The sequence below is a fragment of the Diceros bicornis genome, chromosome 5 (assembly GCF_020826845.1).
Source record: "Diceros bicornis minor isolate mBicDic1 chromosome 5, mDicBic1.mat.cur, whole genome shotgun sequence".
Classification (NCBI taxonomy): Eukaryota; Metazoa; Chordata; class Mammalia; order Perissodactyla; family Rhinocerotidae; genus Diceros; species Diceros bicornis.
The window spans coordinates 96246728-96263901 of NC_080744.1; the positions used below are offsets into that span (position 1 = coordinate 96246728).

General features: G+C 38.4%; 1 protein-coding gene across 1 annotated transcript in view; it reads left to right on the forward strand.

Moving 5' to 3' along the window:
* LOC131406510 (endophilin-A3) overlaps window positions 1-17174 on the forward strand; it is a 536830-nt gene that overhangs the window by 364971 nt on the left and 154685 nt on the right. Inside the window, exon 17 of the mRNA XM_058542566.1 lies at window positions 13371-13482. Within this exon, the coding sequence (XP_058398549.1) occupies window positions 13371-13482 (112 nt within the window). The remainder of the gene's footprint in view (window positions 1-13370; window positions 13483-17174) is intronic.

Here is a 17174-nt window from a genome sequence, read left to right on the forward strand (position 1 = left end):
TGTTTGTATGTGTTTGTTGTTGTTTTTATCTTCTACTTATGAGTGTGATCCTACGGTATTTGACCTTCTCCCTCTGACTTATTTCGCTTAGTATAATACCCTCAATGTCCATCCATGTTGTCACAAATGGCTGGGTTTCATCATTTCTTATGGCTGAGTAGTATTCCATTGTGTAGATGTACCACATCTTCTTTATCCATTTGTCCCTTGATGGGCGCTTAGGTTGCTTCCAAGTCTTGGCTATTGTGAATAACGCTGCAATGAACACTGGGGTGCATGTATCTCTATGCATTCGTGTTTTCATGTTCTTTGGATAAATACCCAGCAGTGGAATAGCTGGATCATATGGTAGTTCTATCCTTGATTTTTTGAGGTATCTCCATACTGTTTGCCATAGTGGCTGCATCAGCTTGCACTCCCACCAGCAGTGTATGAGAGTTCCCTTCTCTCCACGTCCTCTCCAACACTTGTTGTTTCTGTATTCTTAATTGTAGCCATTCTGACGGGCGTGAGGTGATATCTCATTGTAGTTGTGATTTGCATTTCCCTGATAGTTAATGATGTCGAACATCTTTTCATGTGCCTGTTGGCCATCTGTACATCTTTTTTTGAGAAATGTCTGTTCAGGTCTTTTGCCCAGTTTTTAATTGGGTTGTTAGTTTTTTTGTTGTTGAGATGTATGAGTTCTTTATATATTTTGGAGATTAACCCCTTATCAGATATATGGTTTGCAAATATCTTCTCCCAATTGTTAGGTTGTCTCTCCATTTTGTTGATGGTTTCCTTAGCTGTGCAGAAGCTTTTTAGTTCGATGTAGTCCCATTTGTTTATTTTTTCTATTGTTTCTCTTGCCCAGTCAGACATGGTATTTGAAAACATGTTGCTAAGACCCATGTCAAAGAGCATACTACCGATGTTTTCTTCTAGAAGTTTCATGGTTTCACGTCTTACGTTCAAGTCTTTAATCCATTTTCAGTTAATTTTTCTGTATGGTGTAAGATAATGGTCTACTTTCATTTGTTTGCATGTGGCTATCCAGTTTTCCCAACACTGTTTATTGAAGAGACTTTCCTTTCTCCATTGTATGTTCTTGGCTCCCTTGTTGAAAATTAGCTGTCCGTAGATGTGTGGGTTTATTTCTAGGCTCTTAATTCTATTCCATTGATCTGTGTGTCTGTTTTTGTGCCAGTACAATGCTGTTTTGGTTACTAGAGCTTTGTAGTATATTTTGAAATCAGGGAGTGTGATACCTCCAGCTTTGTTGTTTTTTCTCAGGATTCTTTTGGCTATTTGGGGTCTTTTGTTGTTCCATATAAATTTTAGGATTCTTTGTTCTATTTCTGTGAAAAATGTTGTTGGAACTTTGATAGGGATTGCATTGAATCTATAGATTGCTTTAGGAAGTATGGACATCTTAACTATGTTAATTCTTCCAATCCAAGAGCATGGAATGTCTTTCCATTCCTTTCTGTCTTCGTCAATTTCTTTCAGCAGTGTTTTATAGTTTTCAATGTACAGATCTTTCACTTCTTTGGTTAAGTTTATACCTAGGTATTTTATTCTTTTTGTTGCTACTGTAAATGGGCTTGTATTCTTAATTTCTCTTTCTGCTATTTCGTTGTTAGTGTATAGAAAAGCAACTGATTTTTGTATGTTAATTTTGTATCCTGCAACTTTACCATATTCATTTATTATTTCTAAAAGTTTTTTGGTGGATTCTTTAGGGTTTTCTATATATAAAGTCATGTCATCTGCAAATAGTGACAGTTTCACTTCTTCCTTTCCAATTTGGATCCCTTTTATTTCTTTTTTTTTTTTATAATTTTATTTATTTATTTTTTCCCCCAAAGCCCCAGTAGATAGTTGTATGTCGTAGTTGCACGTCCTTCTAGTTGCTGTATGTGGGACGCGGCCTCAGCACGGCCAGAGAAGCGGTGCGTTGGTGCGCGCCCAGGATCGAACCCGGGCCGCCAGCAGTGGAGCATGTGCACTTAACCGCTAAGCCACGGTGCCGGCCCTATTTCTTTTTCTTGACTGATTCCTCTGGCTAAGACTTCCAATACTATGTTAAATAGGAGTGGTGAAAGTGGGTTTCCTTGTCTGGTTCCTATTCTTAGAGGGATAGCTTTCAGTTTTTCACCACTGAGGATGATATTAGCTGTGGGTTTGTCATATATGGCCTTTATTATGTTGAGGTACTTTCCTTCTATCCCCATTTTATTCAGAGTTTTTATTGTAAATAGATGCTGTATTTTGTCAAATGCTTTCTCTGCATCCATTGAGATGATCATGTGATTTTTCTTCTTCATTTTCTAATGTGGTGCATCACGTTTATTGTTTTGTGGATGTTGAACTATCCCTGCATTGCTGGAATAAATCCCCCTTGATCATGGTGTAGGGTCTTTTTAATGTATCAATTTGTATTCAATTGTATTCGATTGTATTCGATTTGCTAGTATTTTGTTGAGGATAGTTGCATCAATATTCATCAGTGATATTGGCCTGTAATTTTCTTTTTTGTATTGTCCTTGTCTAGTTTTGGTGTCAGGGTAATGTTGGCTTCATACAATGAGTTAGGAAGCTTCCCCTCCTCTTCAATTTTTTGGAAGAATTTGAGAAGGATAGGTATTAAGTCTTCTTTGAATGTTTGGTAGAATTCACCAGGGAAGCCGTCTGGTCCTGGACTTTTATTTTTGGGGAGGTTTTTGATTACTGTTTTGATCTCCTTACTGGTGATTGGTCTATTCAAATTCTCTATTTCTTCTTGATCCAGTTTTGGAAGGTTGTATGATTCTAAGAATTTATCCATTTCTTCTAGAATATCCAATTTGTTGGCATACAGCTTTTTGTAGTATTCTCTTATAATCTTTTGTATTTCTGAGGTGTCTGTTGTAATTTCTCCTCTTTCATTTCTGAGTTTACTTATTTGTGCCTTCTCTCTTTTTTTCTTGGTGAGTCTAGCTAAAAGTTTGTCAATTTTGTTTATCTTTTCAAAGAACCAGCTCTTGGTTTCATTAATTTTTCTACTGTTTTTTAGGCTCTATTTCATTTATTTCTGCTCTGATTTTTATTATTTCCTTCCCTCTACTGATTTTGGGCTTTGTTTGTTCTTTTTCCATTTCCTTTAGGTGCACTGTTAGATTGTTTATTTGAAATTTTTCTTGTTTGTTGAGATAGGCCTGTATTGCTATAAACTTTTCTCTTAAAACCACTTTTGCTGTATCCCATCAATTCTGGCATGTCATATTTTCATTTTCATTTGTCTCCAGGTATTTTTTTATTTCTCCTTTGGTTTCTTCATTGACCCAGTCATTGTTCAGTAGCATTTTGTTTAATCTGCACGTATTGGTGGCTTTTCTGATTTTCTTCCTGTAGTTGATTTCTAGTTTCATACCGTTGTGATCAGAAAAGATGCTTGGTATTATTTCAATCTTCTTAAATTTATGGAGACTTGGTTTGTGGCCTAATATGTGATCAATCCTGGAGAATGTTCCATGTGCATTTGAAAAGAATGTGTATTCTTCAGTTTTTTGATGGAAAGTCCATCTGGTCTAGTGTGTCGTTTAAGGCCAGTGTTTCCTTATTGATCTTCTGTTTGGATGATCTATCCATTGGTGTAAGTGGAGTGTTAAAATCCCCTACTATTATTGTGTTACTGTCTGTTTCTCCTTTTATGTCTGTTAATAATTGCTTTATATATTTAGGTGCTCCTATGTTGGGTGCATAGGTATTTACAAATGTTATATCCTCTTGTTGGATTGTTCCCTTGATCATTATGTAGTGCCCCTCTTTGTCTCTTGTTATAGTTTTTATTTTAAAGTCTATTTTGTCTAATATGAGTATTGCTATCGCAGCTTTCTTTTCATTGTCATTGGCATGGAGTATCTTTTTCTAACCCTTCACTTTCAGTTTGTGAGTGTCTTTAGGTCTAAAATATCTCTTGTATGCAGCATATATATGGGTCTTGTTTTTTTATCCAATCAGCCACCCTATGCCTTTTAATTGGAGCATTTAGTCCATTGACATTTAAAGTAGCTATTGATAAGTATGTGCTTATTGCCATTTTTTTACTTTTTTTTCTTGGTGTTTTAGTAGTTCTTCTTAGTTCCTTTCTTCTTCTCTTGCTCTCTTCCCTTGTCGTTTGTTGGCTCCTTTAGTATTATGTTGGGGTTCCTTTCTCTTAGTTTTTTGTTTATTTATTATAGGTTTCTGTTTTGTGATTACCATGAGGTTCTTATATATTAACCTACGTATATAGCAATCTTTATTAAGTTTATGGTTTCTTTAGTTTGATCTCTTTATAAAAGCTCTACTCTTTTACTCGCCTCCTCCCACATTTTATGTTTTGGATATCATATCTAACCTCTTTTTTGTGCATTTGTATCCATTACCCTCTTATCATGGAAATAGATAAGTTTTTCCTGTTTGTGGTCTTCTGTTTCCCCCTTAAATAAGTCCCTTTGGCATTTTTTGTAGGACTGGTTTCTTGGTGATAAACTCCTTTAATTTTTGCTTGTCTGGGAAACTCTTTATCTCTCCTTCCATTCTGAATGATAACCTTGCCAGGTAGAGTATCCTTGGCTGTAGCTTTTTTACTTTCAGCACTTTAAATATATTGTGCCACTCTCTTCTAGCCTGTAAGCTTTCTGCTGAGAAGTCAGCTGATAGCTTTATGGGGATTCCTTTGAATGTAACTTGTTGTCTTTCTCTTGCAGCTTTTTGGATTCTCTCTTTATCTTTAATTCTGGACATTTTAATTATGATATGTCTGGGTATGGGCCTTTTGGGTTTATCTTGTTTGGTGCTCTCTGTGTTTCCTGTACCTGGATGTCTGTTTCCTTCCTTAGGTTAGGGAAGTTTTCAGCTATTATTTCTTCGAATAGATTCTCTGCCCCTTTGTCTCTCTGTTCTCCCTCTGGGACACCTATAACATGGATGTTAGTGTGCTTGATTTGTCCCAGAGGTCCCTTAGACTGTCCTCACTCTTTTTAATTCTTTTTTCTTTTATCTGTTCAGCTTGCATGATTTCCTCTAGTCTTTTGTCCAGCTTGATGATCCATTCTTCTGTATCTTCTGCTCTGCTTTTAAGTCCCTCTCATGAATTGTTCATTTCCAGTATTGTATTCTTCATTTCTGATTGGTTCTTTTTTATATCTTGCATTTCTTTGTTGAAGTTCTCACTGAGTTCATCTGTTCTTCTCCCAAGATCAGTGAGCATCCTTATGACTCTTTGTTTGAACTCTCTGTCAGGTAGATTGTTCATTTCTGTTTCATTTAGTTCCTTTTCTGGGGTTTTGTCCTGTTCCCTTACTTGGAACATATTCCTTTGCTTCCTCATTTTGCCTCTTTCCCTGTGCTTGTGTCTGTGTATTAGGTAGGTCAGCTATGTCTCCTGATCTTAGAGAGGTGACCTTATATAAGTGATGCCTTATGAGGCCCAGCAGTGTGCTTCCCTCTCATCACCAGTTCCAGATATTCCAAGAGTGACCCCCATGTGGGCTATGTGTGTCCTTCTGTTGTGGCGTGTTTGCTCTTATCATAGGTGTCCAGGGAGGCTGAGCTGTCCCCTTGGCTGGCTGGTTGTAATGCTCAGCTGCGTATAGTTGTCGTGGGCCCTTCAGTTTCTTTATTGGGTATGGGGAGCCCCAGCACAGTTGGCTGCAAGGTCTAATAGCACATTCCTGTTGCAGTTTTCTGTTAAGTGAGTAGGCCCCCAGCATGGCTGGTTGTTAGGCTCAGGGGCTTACAATTGCTGTAGGCCTCTGGCCTATAAGGCTCTTGTCAGTTCTCTGAGGATTGCAGTTGGGTGGGGCTGTCCCCAGGCACAGGAGCACCCAATTGTTGCAGGCTTTGGAAGGTGGGGCCAATCCCCTATGTGGCTGTTTGAGAAGCACAAGTCTTCTGCAGCTGACAAGCCCCAGTGTCCACAGGTCCACACACACAGTCGCCCTGTGCGTGTACCCCAACCCTCTGAGGTAGACCCAGTTGCTCCAAGGCAGGAGCCCCACACACTCCACCAACATCCCACACTCTCCACCTGTTCCTTGTACAGGCCCTGCCCCACAGAAGTGGACCCACTCACCAGCCTGCAGAGAATCCAGGCAGCTCGCTTAGCAGGCCCACAAGTTGCCTGAGGAATTGTTGTTGGGTGAGGCCAATCCCTAGGGTGGGCTGCTTGCCTTGGCTGAGCTGGATTAAATCAGTGCTCTAGTGGGTGGGGCAGATCCTGGGCTAGCAGGCCACCAGGAGAACTCCAATGGCGTCTGCCAGCATCTGTGTCAACACGTCCACACCAGGTCACAATAATGGCCACTGCCAATGTCTCAGTCCCTCGAGAGGTCTCATCTTTCACTGAGATGCACCCAGAGCCTCTCAGATGAGTCTCTTTTCACTAAAGGACTGTGCACCTTTCTTTCTGGTGATTTTAGGTTGCTTACCGAAATGGGTGAATTTGTGCATGGGCCCTTCAAGAGCTGGCTTTAATTTATTTATGTCCCAGCTTTGCTGGGGGTATTCCCCATTGTTGTTAGTCGCCAGCAAAGTCAGATATTATGACACTTGTCTAGGTTGTGCTGGGTCCAAAAAATGCTTATAGCAGGAAGGCTTCCCGGTTCAGGTCCCCCGCTCCCCCAGGGAGGGCTGCGTACCTTTGGATTGCTCCCGGACCGCCGTGAAGCGTTACAGCTTGTGAAGGTGGCATTTTTTTCTCTCCAGAAGGGAATTTCTGTCTCTTACATCTCAATTAGGAATGTTGTTTGTTGCAGGGGTTCCTCTTATCCAGTTTTCAGGTCTCTCTCTGGGGTAATTTTTCCAAGAGTAGTTGTAACTGTGCTGTGTCCGTGGGAGGAGGTGAGTTCAGAGTCAGCCTACACCACCATCTTGACTTCTCTCTAGATCTAAATTCTTAATTCGTTTTATTTTCAACCTTTTGTTCTCCATTAAATGTATTTAGGGCTCTCAGTTTCCCCATACAGAAGTTCTTAATTTTATTATTTTGTTGTAGTGTAGGTTATCAATTTTTAACTTTATGCTTAGGCTATTTATATTCTGGTTAGAGAATCTTTTTGTCATCCAGGATCATGAAGATATTCTTCTATGTTTTTTTCTGGAAGCCTTATTGTTTTACTTTTCATATTAAGAGCTACAATCTACCTAGAATTGATTTTTGTCTATGGTGTGAAGTAAAACCAATATCCTTTTCCACATGAGTATTCAATTAACCCAGAACCATTAGGTGAAAAGAACATCCTTCCCCTCTTTGTCTTAAATCTAAAACTATATATGTGTGGGTCAATTTCTGGTCTCTGTTCTGTGTCATGACCTGTGTGTCTGTTTGTGCCAGTACCATTGTGACTTAATTACTATAGCCTTAAAACAAGTCTTGATATCTGGTAGTGTAAGTTCTTCATCTTTGCTCTTAAAGATTATCTTTGCTATTCTTTACTCTTTGCATTTCGACATCAATTTTGAAATATACTTGTCAATTTTTATAAAATTCTGCTGGATTTTGATTGGAATTGTATTGAATGTATAGGTCAATTTGGAGAAAATTGACAACTTTCCAATACCAAGCTTTCCAATCCATAAATATCATATATTCATCCCTTTGCTTAGTTCTTTTTAAATTCCTCTCAATAATGTTTGTAATTTTCAATGTATATGTCTTGCATATCTTTTTTTTTTTTGAGGAAGATTGGCCCTATGCTAACATCTGTTACCAATCTTCCTCTTTTTCTTACTTTTTTTTTTTTTCTTCCCAAACCCCCAGTACATAGTTGTGTATCATAGTTGTATAGTTGTAGCTCTTCTATGTGGGACGCCACCTCAGCATGGCTTGATGAGCGGTGAGTAGGTCCACACCCGGGATTTGAACCAGCAAACCCCAGGCTGCCAAAGCAGAATGCGTGAACTTAACTGCTGTGCCACTGGGCTGGCCCCCTTGCATACATCTTTTATTAGATTAATTCCTACGTGTTTGACTGTTATTTTGATGATATTGTAAATGGTATTTTTTTCATTTTCTATTTATTTGTTGCTGGAGTATGGAAATCTAATTGATTTTTGTATATTGACATTATATTCTTGCTATATTCACTTATTAATACTAATAGTTTGTAAATTCTTTTAGATTATGTACATACACAATTATGACACCTGCAAATGATGAGTTGTTTCTTCTTTTTCAATCATTGCATGTTTTATTTATTTTTCTAGCTATATTGCAGTACTTAGGACTTCTAGTACAGTGTTGGATAGAAGTAGTGACAGCAGCTATGCTTGTCATGCTTCTCTGTTTGGGGGCAAAGATCTCTATAATTCCCCCATCATGTATGATGTTTGCTGTAGAAATTTTTCTAGATATTTTATCTGATGAAAGAAATCTTTTTCTACTTTTCTCCATTATCATATATGTGTGGGATTTTATCAAATGCTTTTTCTGCATCTTTTGAAGTGATCATATTTTTTTCCATTTTTCCCTTTAATTTAGTGAATTACATTGATTTTCAAATGTTAAACCAATCTTACCTTCCTGTAATAAATTTCACTTGATCATTATCCTTTTTTTATTAGAATTTATTAGTAGTGTTTACTTGTTAGTATTTATTATTTTATTATTAAAAGGATTATCCTTTTATGTTATCACTGGATATGATTTTAAATTATTTTATTTATGATTTTTTTTTTGGTATCTATTTCCAGGAAAGGTTGTTCTTTATTTTCTTTTTTTTTTTTTTTCTTGTAATGTGTTTGGTCTTGGTATTAATTTTATACTGACTTTATAAAACAAGTTGAGAAGTATTTCTGTTCTTATTCTCTGCAATTGTTTGTGTAACATTGGTGTTATTTCTTCTTTAAATATTTGGAAATATTCAGCAGGAAGTTTTTAGGATTATGCATTCAATGTTTTTAAAAGATACAGAGCTATTCAGATATTTTATTTTTTATGTCAGTTTTGTTTCAAGGAATTTGTCTATTTCAACTAACTTTTTAAAAGTTGTTGGCATAGATTTTTTTCATAGTATCCTCTTATTATTTCTTCATTGTGCAGAGGATCTATAGGGAGTCCTCTTTCTCATTCTTGACATTGATTATTTGTCCTACTCTCTTTTTCCTTGATCAGTCATGTTGGAGGGCTATCAATTTTATTAGACTTTTCACAGAAGCACGTTTTGGCTTTAGAACCCACTTTAATGTAGTTCCCTTTCCATATCATTAATGTCTGCTCTTATCTTTATTTTTCCATCCTTCTACTTTCTCTGGATTCAATATGCTATTCTTTTTCTCATTTTTTGAAATGGATGTTTAGATCATTGATTTTTATTCTTTTTTTTCATAACATATGCATTTAAGTCATTTAAATTTCTCTCAAAGCATGGCTTTTATTTCATTCCACAAATTTTGATATGAAATCTTTTCCTTCATCATTCAGTTAAATTGTATTGTAATTTTCATAGTGGTATCTTCTGTGACTTATGGAATACTTAGAAGTGTAACATCCAGGTATGCAGGAATATTCCAGTTATCTCATTATTATTTTATAGTTAATTCTACTGTAGTCAAAGAATATACTCTATTTATTTCAGTGTTTTGAAATTTGTTAAAACTTAATTTGTGGCTCAGAATAGCAAATTTTGGAAGAGTATGATGTATAGTTTCCTGTCCTTGGACACAGTGTTCTATGTATATCAGTTAGGTCGTGTTTATTAATGGTTTTATTCTAGATTATAGTCTTACTGATTTTTGTCTGCTTATTCTATTAGTTACCATAAGAGATATGGTAAAACTACCACTACGACTATGCATTTGTCTAATTTTTTTCTATTCTAGTCAATTTTTGAATTACATATTTTGAGGCTAGGTTGTTAGGTACATTCACATTTTGAATCGTGACCTCTTCTAGTGACCTGGCCTTTTTATCATTATGAAACTATTTCCTTTCAGTGCTTTGAAGATATTTCTCCATTGTCTTCTGGCTTCTGTTTATTTTGTTGAGAAGTCAGCTGTCAGTCTTATTTTTCTTCCTTTGAAGGTAATGTGTCTTTTTTCTTTGTCTGCTTTTAAGTGTTTTCTTTTTGTTTTTGGTTTTCATCAATTTGACTATGACGTAATTAGTGGCTTTCTTTTACTTGAGGTCCATGGTGCTTCATGAATCTGTGGCTTAAAATCTGTCATCAGTTTTGGAAGATTCTCATTTATTACCTCTCCAGATACAGCTTCTATCCCATTCTCTGTATTCTCTTTTTCTGGGACTACAGTTATACCTTTATCCCACATGTCTAATTTCCACTTTCTTTTTATCTGTCAGTTTACTAATTCTCTGTTCAGGTGTGTATAATCCAGGAGTCAGCAGATTATGGCCAGCAAGCTGACCACCTGTTTTTGTACAGGTGTACCTCATTTTATTGCACTTTGCTTTATTGTGCTTTGCAGATATTGTGTTTTTTACAAGACCCTCCACCAGCAAAAAGATTATAACTTGTTGATGGCTCAGATGATGGTTGGCATTTTTTAGCAATAAAGTATTTTTTAATTAAGATATGTACCTTGTTTTTAGACATAATGCAATTGCACACTTAATGGACTACGGTATAGTATAAATATAACTTTTATATACACTGGTAAACCAAAAAACTTTTGTGACTCACTTTGTTGCAATGTTTGCTTTATTGTGGTGGTCTGGAACCAAACCTGCAATATCTCTGAGGTGTGCCTGTAAATGGAGTTTTACTGGAATACATCTACCCCCATTTGTTTATGTATTATCTGTGGTTGCTTTTGCGCTACACTAGCAGAGTTGAATAATTACAACTGAGACAATAAGGCCTGAAAACTATAACGTTTACTATCTGGTTCTTTAAGAAAATAGTTTGCTGAACCCCAGTCTAATCTACTGTTAAGTCTATCCATTGAAATACTGATTTAAATTATTGTGCTTTTTATTTTTAGAATTACATTTTATTTTTAATATAGTTTCTTTGTTTCTAGTGAAATTCTCCATCTTGTTATTTAATTTTTTGAACATTTTAGCCATAGTATCTCAGTCTAGGTTCTCTAAAAAACAGAGCCTGAGGCAAAAGCCATGTGCTAACACTGATGTTTTATGACCATGGGAATAGAATGAGGTGTTGCTAGGCCCCTCAAGCAGGGAAACAAGATGTGAAGCCAAGGTCTGAGTTGCAGGGAGTGGTAGCAATATGCTTAAGTTTTTAAGTTTCTGTCAGTTAATGCCCGTATCTAGGTTTCCTGTAATTCTGTTTATAATGTCTATTTTTCCACTTTTTTGGTGGTTGTTATATTTTATCTTTTTTGTATACCTAGTTATTTTTAAGTTTTGCTGTATATAGCAGATGAAAGATTATAGGTATAATTTGAGACTGGATTAATTTTTGCTTCTGGAAGACAGGTTAGCAGCCAGTATCCTTCATCCAACACGGATTTGAAATATTTGAACCCAGCTTCATTACCTTTGAAAACTGGTCTATATCCAGGTCACTGTTATTCCTAGGATGGAGCTTTCCGGGGTCCCAGCTGGGAGCCTGGGGTGTTTACCAACGCTCCTCACCTTGGCAGGCCTGGAACTCCAGTCTGTACTCCCTCAGCCACATGAGTCTGATGACAGGTCTGCTCAGCTTCTCAGCTGCTCAGTCACCACTTGCAAAATGGAAAATGCCTTGAGCAGAAAGGTGGTGCCGGATGTTGTCCTCACCTTTCTGGGCTTTTTTTGTGTCTGGGATCTCGGCCCTCAAATCCTCATTAATATAGTAGTTTTCTGATGCCTTCAAATATATTTTTAAAAATATTTTATGCAGAATCTTTCCTTATTCTCCCCAGGAGGGTTCATGAGAAACAAGCCATTCTGCCATGGCCAGAAGCAAAACTCCTTGAAAGTGTTTTCTGCCTCTGTAACCACCGTGCTATCCTCACCCATCACCATAACCCTGCCCTCCCTCCCTCCCCACACATCTCATGTCTGGAATTTTTATACCATTTTACAATTAAATATATCAAGCTATTATTTTTCAGTCAACTCTTATTTAGATTTACTAGTGAGCTTTACTGATTTATTTCATTGTTATGCTTCTTGCATCTTGTTACTTTCTTCTGCATTTATATTAGTTCTTGTTCAGTATATCTTTTGGTAATTTTTTCTTTCTTTTTTCTAGTGAGGGTCTCTGAGTGGTAAAGTTTCAGTCATTTTTGTGGTCTGAGAATATCTTTATTTCACTCATTACTGATTGATAATTTAATCATAGATTGTTTATAAAATGACAATTGATAATTGACTAGTGATGAATAATTTGGTTATAGAATTCTAGATACAGACATTGTTGTCCCTCATCACTTTGAAGGTAATGATTTTGTTTTCTTGCATCTAATATTGCCTATGAGAAATCTGATTCTCACTCCTTCGTAGGTAATCATTTTTTTTCTTTCTTATAACTTACAGGGTTTTAATTTATCCTTGTTTTATTTCTTTAAATGTCTGCTCAGAACTTGAGGAATATTTTTAAACTGAGTACTCCTGTCTTTCTTAAGGTTAGGAAATTCTCAGCAATTATATAATCAAATATTGCCTCTTTGTTATTCTCTCTCTGTCTCCATCTTGAACCCTATAGGATGCTGGCATTTCTGGATCCATCTTCCATGAGCTTAACTTCTTTTTTCCCTCTTTTTTCCTCTTTGTGTTGCATTCTGAGACTTTTCCTTGGTTCACTCATTTGTTCAATCAGTAGGGAAGAAAAGAAAAAAGTACGGAGAGAACTTGAGTACAGTCTCCTGAAAGTGAACTTACCTCTGTAATTGCTTGCTCACTCTCAGCAGGACCCCTTCTCCCTTTCAGTTAGGGACTGGAATGCTCAGATGCAAACACCATGTATTTGTGCACATTGGAGTTTCTGTGGTTGTGCTTTCAGAAGGATTTTTTAGAAGGATCTCCGTAAAGATGCTTCAAGATGTTGCTATTAAAAATGTAAGAATCCCAATTATGTGCCATGTTGTAAGCAAACACAGATTAAGTCTCAGTCCCTGCTCTCGTGGAAATGGAAATCAAATGCATCAGGAAGAAAAAAAATGTTAAACAAATAAACAAAAAAGTCACCTACATTTTTGTGAACTCATTCACATGTATGGAATTATCTGGAAAAATGACTCTAAGGAGATTGGTTAAAGATCTTCTGAGCCCCCATTTATGACAAATCTAATTGAAATGTTATCACATCTTAAAAGTCTTGGAATCTTAATGGACCATAGTTCGTTGTGATAGATCTGTGGGTGTCTACATAGGTGAAGTATATTCACCTCATTTTGAAAGGTGTGGAAAGTACCAGCTCATTGTATGCAAATACGTTATCACAGTTTTCTCTGTCCAGACCAGGTACCCTGTGGCCAAGGACAGCGTGGTCCAGTTCTTCTTTTACCAGCCGGTCAGTCATCAGTGGAGACAAACTGACTTCTTTCCCTGCACTGTGACGTGTGGAGGAGGTGAGGCACAGGCTTTGTTCATGAATATTTAGAGCTCAGAGTTAGAAATTACACGTTTTCATTTTTGAAGCTGACTTTAAAATTGGTGTGGTAATTGGAGATGTGTAATCGCACAGCATCTTAGCAGCCTGGAAGGCAGCGCTGTTAATGAATGTGCGTTTGTCTTTCGTCTTTAAAATAGGGGAAAGGTTGGATTTGGAAAGCGCTCTACTTTTGGCAAAAAGCTGGAAACACGTTTGCACGCATTCTTGCATTTCTCTTCTTGATCGTCCTTAAAGCATGTATTATTTTTAATTTTCTTTGGAAAACCTGAGACATAGAGAGACCAAGTGATTTGCCCAGTTTGATCAGGCTAATGGATGTTGGTTCTAACACTTAGATTTCCACCCTATATTCCACCTATACTCAGGGCCCGGGGTATAAACTTAGTAAAAAGAGAAAGGGTCTTTACTAAGTGGTAAGGGGAAAGTCCTGCTTACTGTTTGTTTGGTTCAAGGTGTTTATAGACAGTTGAGGGAGGTTCTGGGCCGAGTGTAATCCAGGGTTCCACACACATGCTACACGTCGTCGCAGGCTTATGTGGAGGGTAATCATTTATGTAGCGTGGAGAAACAGTGCCTCCTTGGAGCAGACGAGGGGGTGATCAGAGCCACGTGAAGATAATTCTCTTTTTCTGAACTGAACCTTTAAATCAAAGAGTAAATGGTTCTAAACTAGTGAGAACCCAGGAACTAGTTACTGGAATTGCTAGAGGGGCTATGCTGATGCTTCCCCTAAGAGTACCAGGCAGCAGTACTGGGCATCTGTCACGTGTCAAGCCATGTGCTGGGGTACTCATCGTCACATGTATTCTTCCAAACAACCCCAAGAAAGGTCTATTTTCATGACTGTTTCATATGTGAGCAAACTGAAGCTTAAAAAGATAAAGAATGTACTCAAGCTTGCTCAGCTAGTAAACAGCACAACTGGGATCTGGCTCCAGGTCTGTCTGATGCCAGAGCCATGCTCTAAATGACTTTGCCCCGTGTCTCCCCTGAACAATCTACCACACCTGAGACTAGATCAGGGTGCACAGGCTCAGGTGTGGTTCTCTTTGAAGAACTAGAAGAAATCCTCCTTCTTCAGCCTAGCCCAACTCAGCCCAGCCCCAAACCACTTCCTCCCTCGAGGGCTAGAGAAGATCAGCTTACCCCAGAGCTAGAAACTGAGCTGGGGCTCTGGCCTCTTGCCTTTAAACCACAGGTGTATCAAGGAGGGCTCCTCAGCCAATGTCAGGTTCCTGTCAATATGCAGGTCAGGTCTCTCTCTGCTGGGCTTCAGACTCCCTATGAAACCAGGAGGCAGCTCTGCGCAGCTCAGGCCCCAGAAGAGCTTGTGGAATGGAAGAGAAACAATCTGAGGGTTGAATGTGGCCCTAAAAAGAAAGTTAAAAGTGAATCTTCCCAGTTTTTCATTAAGTTCTTCTTAGGCCAGGCATGTGCAATAGACCACTTGATGATGATCCTGTAGCAGCGGTTCTTAAAGTGGGGCCCCTGCACCAGCAGCATCAGCATGTCCTGGGAACTTGTTAGAAGTGAAAATTCTTGGGCCACACCCTGGACCTACTGAATCAGAAACTCTGGGAGTGGGGCTCAGCGGTCCGTCTCACAGGCCCCCCAGGAGATTGTGATGCACTCGAGTTTAAGAACCACTGTCCTGTAGGGCGATGTCTTTGGAGATCAGCTGTAGCCATATTAACGTCACTATTTTTGCCCTGTTACCCCTGCACTATCATTTGCTTAAGGTTTTTTTTTTTTAATGGACCTTTTTAAAATATTTAAATATACATATTTACAAAAAGAATTTAATATTACTACCTTAAGTGGGAAACTATTATCTCTTGCTGTAAATAGAACACAATCACAAAAATAAATACAATGAAAACAAAACAGTGGGGTAGATAATCTTCAAGTCCTTGCCAGCTCTAACATTCTCTCAGTTTATTCTCAATTCCTCTCAAAAATGAAAATGGTATTTTAATGGTATTTTATTGACCATTAGAAGCATTGTTCTGAGGAAAAACTCCTTTAGGTCTTTGAGTCACTGACTTTCCGGGAGGCTCTAAGGGAAATTCTTAAAAACATTTGACCTCTCAGGGCCGGCCCTGTGGCTGAGTGGTTAAGTTCACGTGCTCCACTTCGGTGGCCCGAGTTCACGGGTTTGCCTCCCGGGCGTGGGCCTACTCCACTCATCAAGCCATGCTGTGGCAGCATCCCACATACAAAATAGAGGAAGATTGGCACAGATGTTAGCTCAGGGCTAATCTTCCTCAAGCAAAAAAAAAGAGGAGGATTGGCAACAGATGTTAGCTCAGGGTTAATCTTCCTCACAAAAAAACCCCAAAAAACAAAAAAACATTTGACCTCTTGTAAAGCTGATTGAGATAAAACACTGTTTGGAATTGAGACCGTGAGTTGGGTAAACCCAATGAATCTCTCTAAACCTGGGCCCGATAAACTTGTTGGCCAATCCTGTTCTTTAAAAATTGCATGCCAGGGGCTGGCCTGGTGGTGTAGCGGTTAAGTTCACACGGCCCAGGGTTCTCGGGTTCGGATCCCAGGTGCGGACCTACACACTGCTCATCAAGCTATGCTGTGGCAGCGTCCCACATACAAACTAGAAGAAGATTGGTACAGATGTTAGCTCAGCAACAATCTTCCTCACCAAAAAAAAAAAAAACATTGCATGCCAAAATTTACATCAAGAATTAGTATAGCACAGTGGAATAAGCATTAGAGTTGGAGTTTGAGGTCTGGATTCACTTCTTGGCTTTGCCACTAATTAGCTCTGAGACATCTGTGAGCCTCAGTCTTCTCATGTGTAAAATAGGATGATCCTCCTTGTAGCATTGTTGGGGGACAAAATGAGATGACATATGGCAAGGAGCACAGTATGGTGCCTGGCAATTAGTGGGCACTCAGGAAATATCTGTTATGTCAGAATCTAAACCTGAATTTTCAAAAATGCCTCTGCATAATCTTTGGCCATCCCCCCTCCCGGCATTCTCAGGCGATGAGTTATGCGATACATACATCACTCAGTGGTCACGGTGGAAAGCTCTCAGAGTGAGTGGGACATACCTATTCATCCTTACATGTATATCTGATATCTGGATGCAGAATCCCACCACCTTAAAGTCAGCGGGGCCATGGCTCCAGGGAAGAGAAGAGTCTCTCATGGACCCCAAAATAAAAGCAAAGAGATGGTGGGGCTTTTTATTCTTATTCAGCGGAAAAACAAACCTCTCTTTCTTTTTAATTTATTCCCTAGCTCTCATACACAAATATTCAGAGAGGCGTTTCCATTTGGACACGTAAAATAAAAGAGAAGCTTCCCACTCTGGGAGGGACAGTTAGCATGGGATTCAGCTTAGTTCAGTTGGTTAAATCCTTGGGAGGAGAATAGATGTTTCTAATATTTGGGTGCCTCAGGAAAGACGCGCTCAGTCCTGCTGGAACTGAGTGGCATGGGAGCACCCAGCAGTCAGATCGTCTGCCAAAAATAACAGTGGTTGTAAAAACAGAAGGGAAAGTTTAGGCTACTTTTGGGGTCTCCCTGCAGCTTGCCATTTTCTGCACACTGGCAGAATTTCCATACGTTTGTTCATAATATAGGAAGGCAATCTGCCTTATTTCTTTCCCTTTTAGTTATCT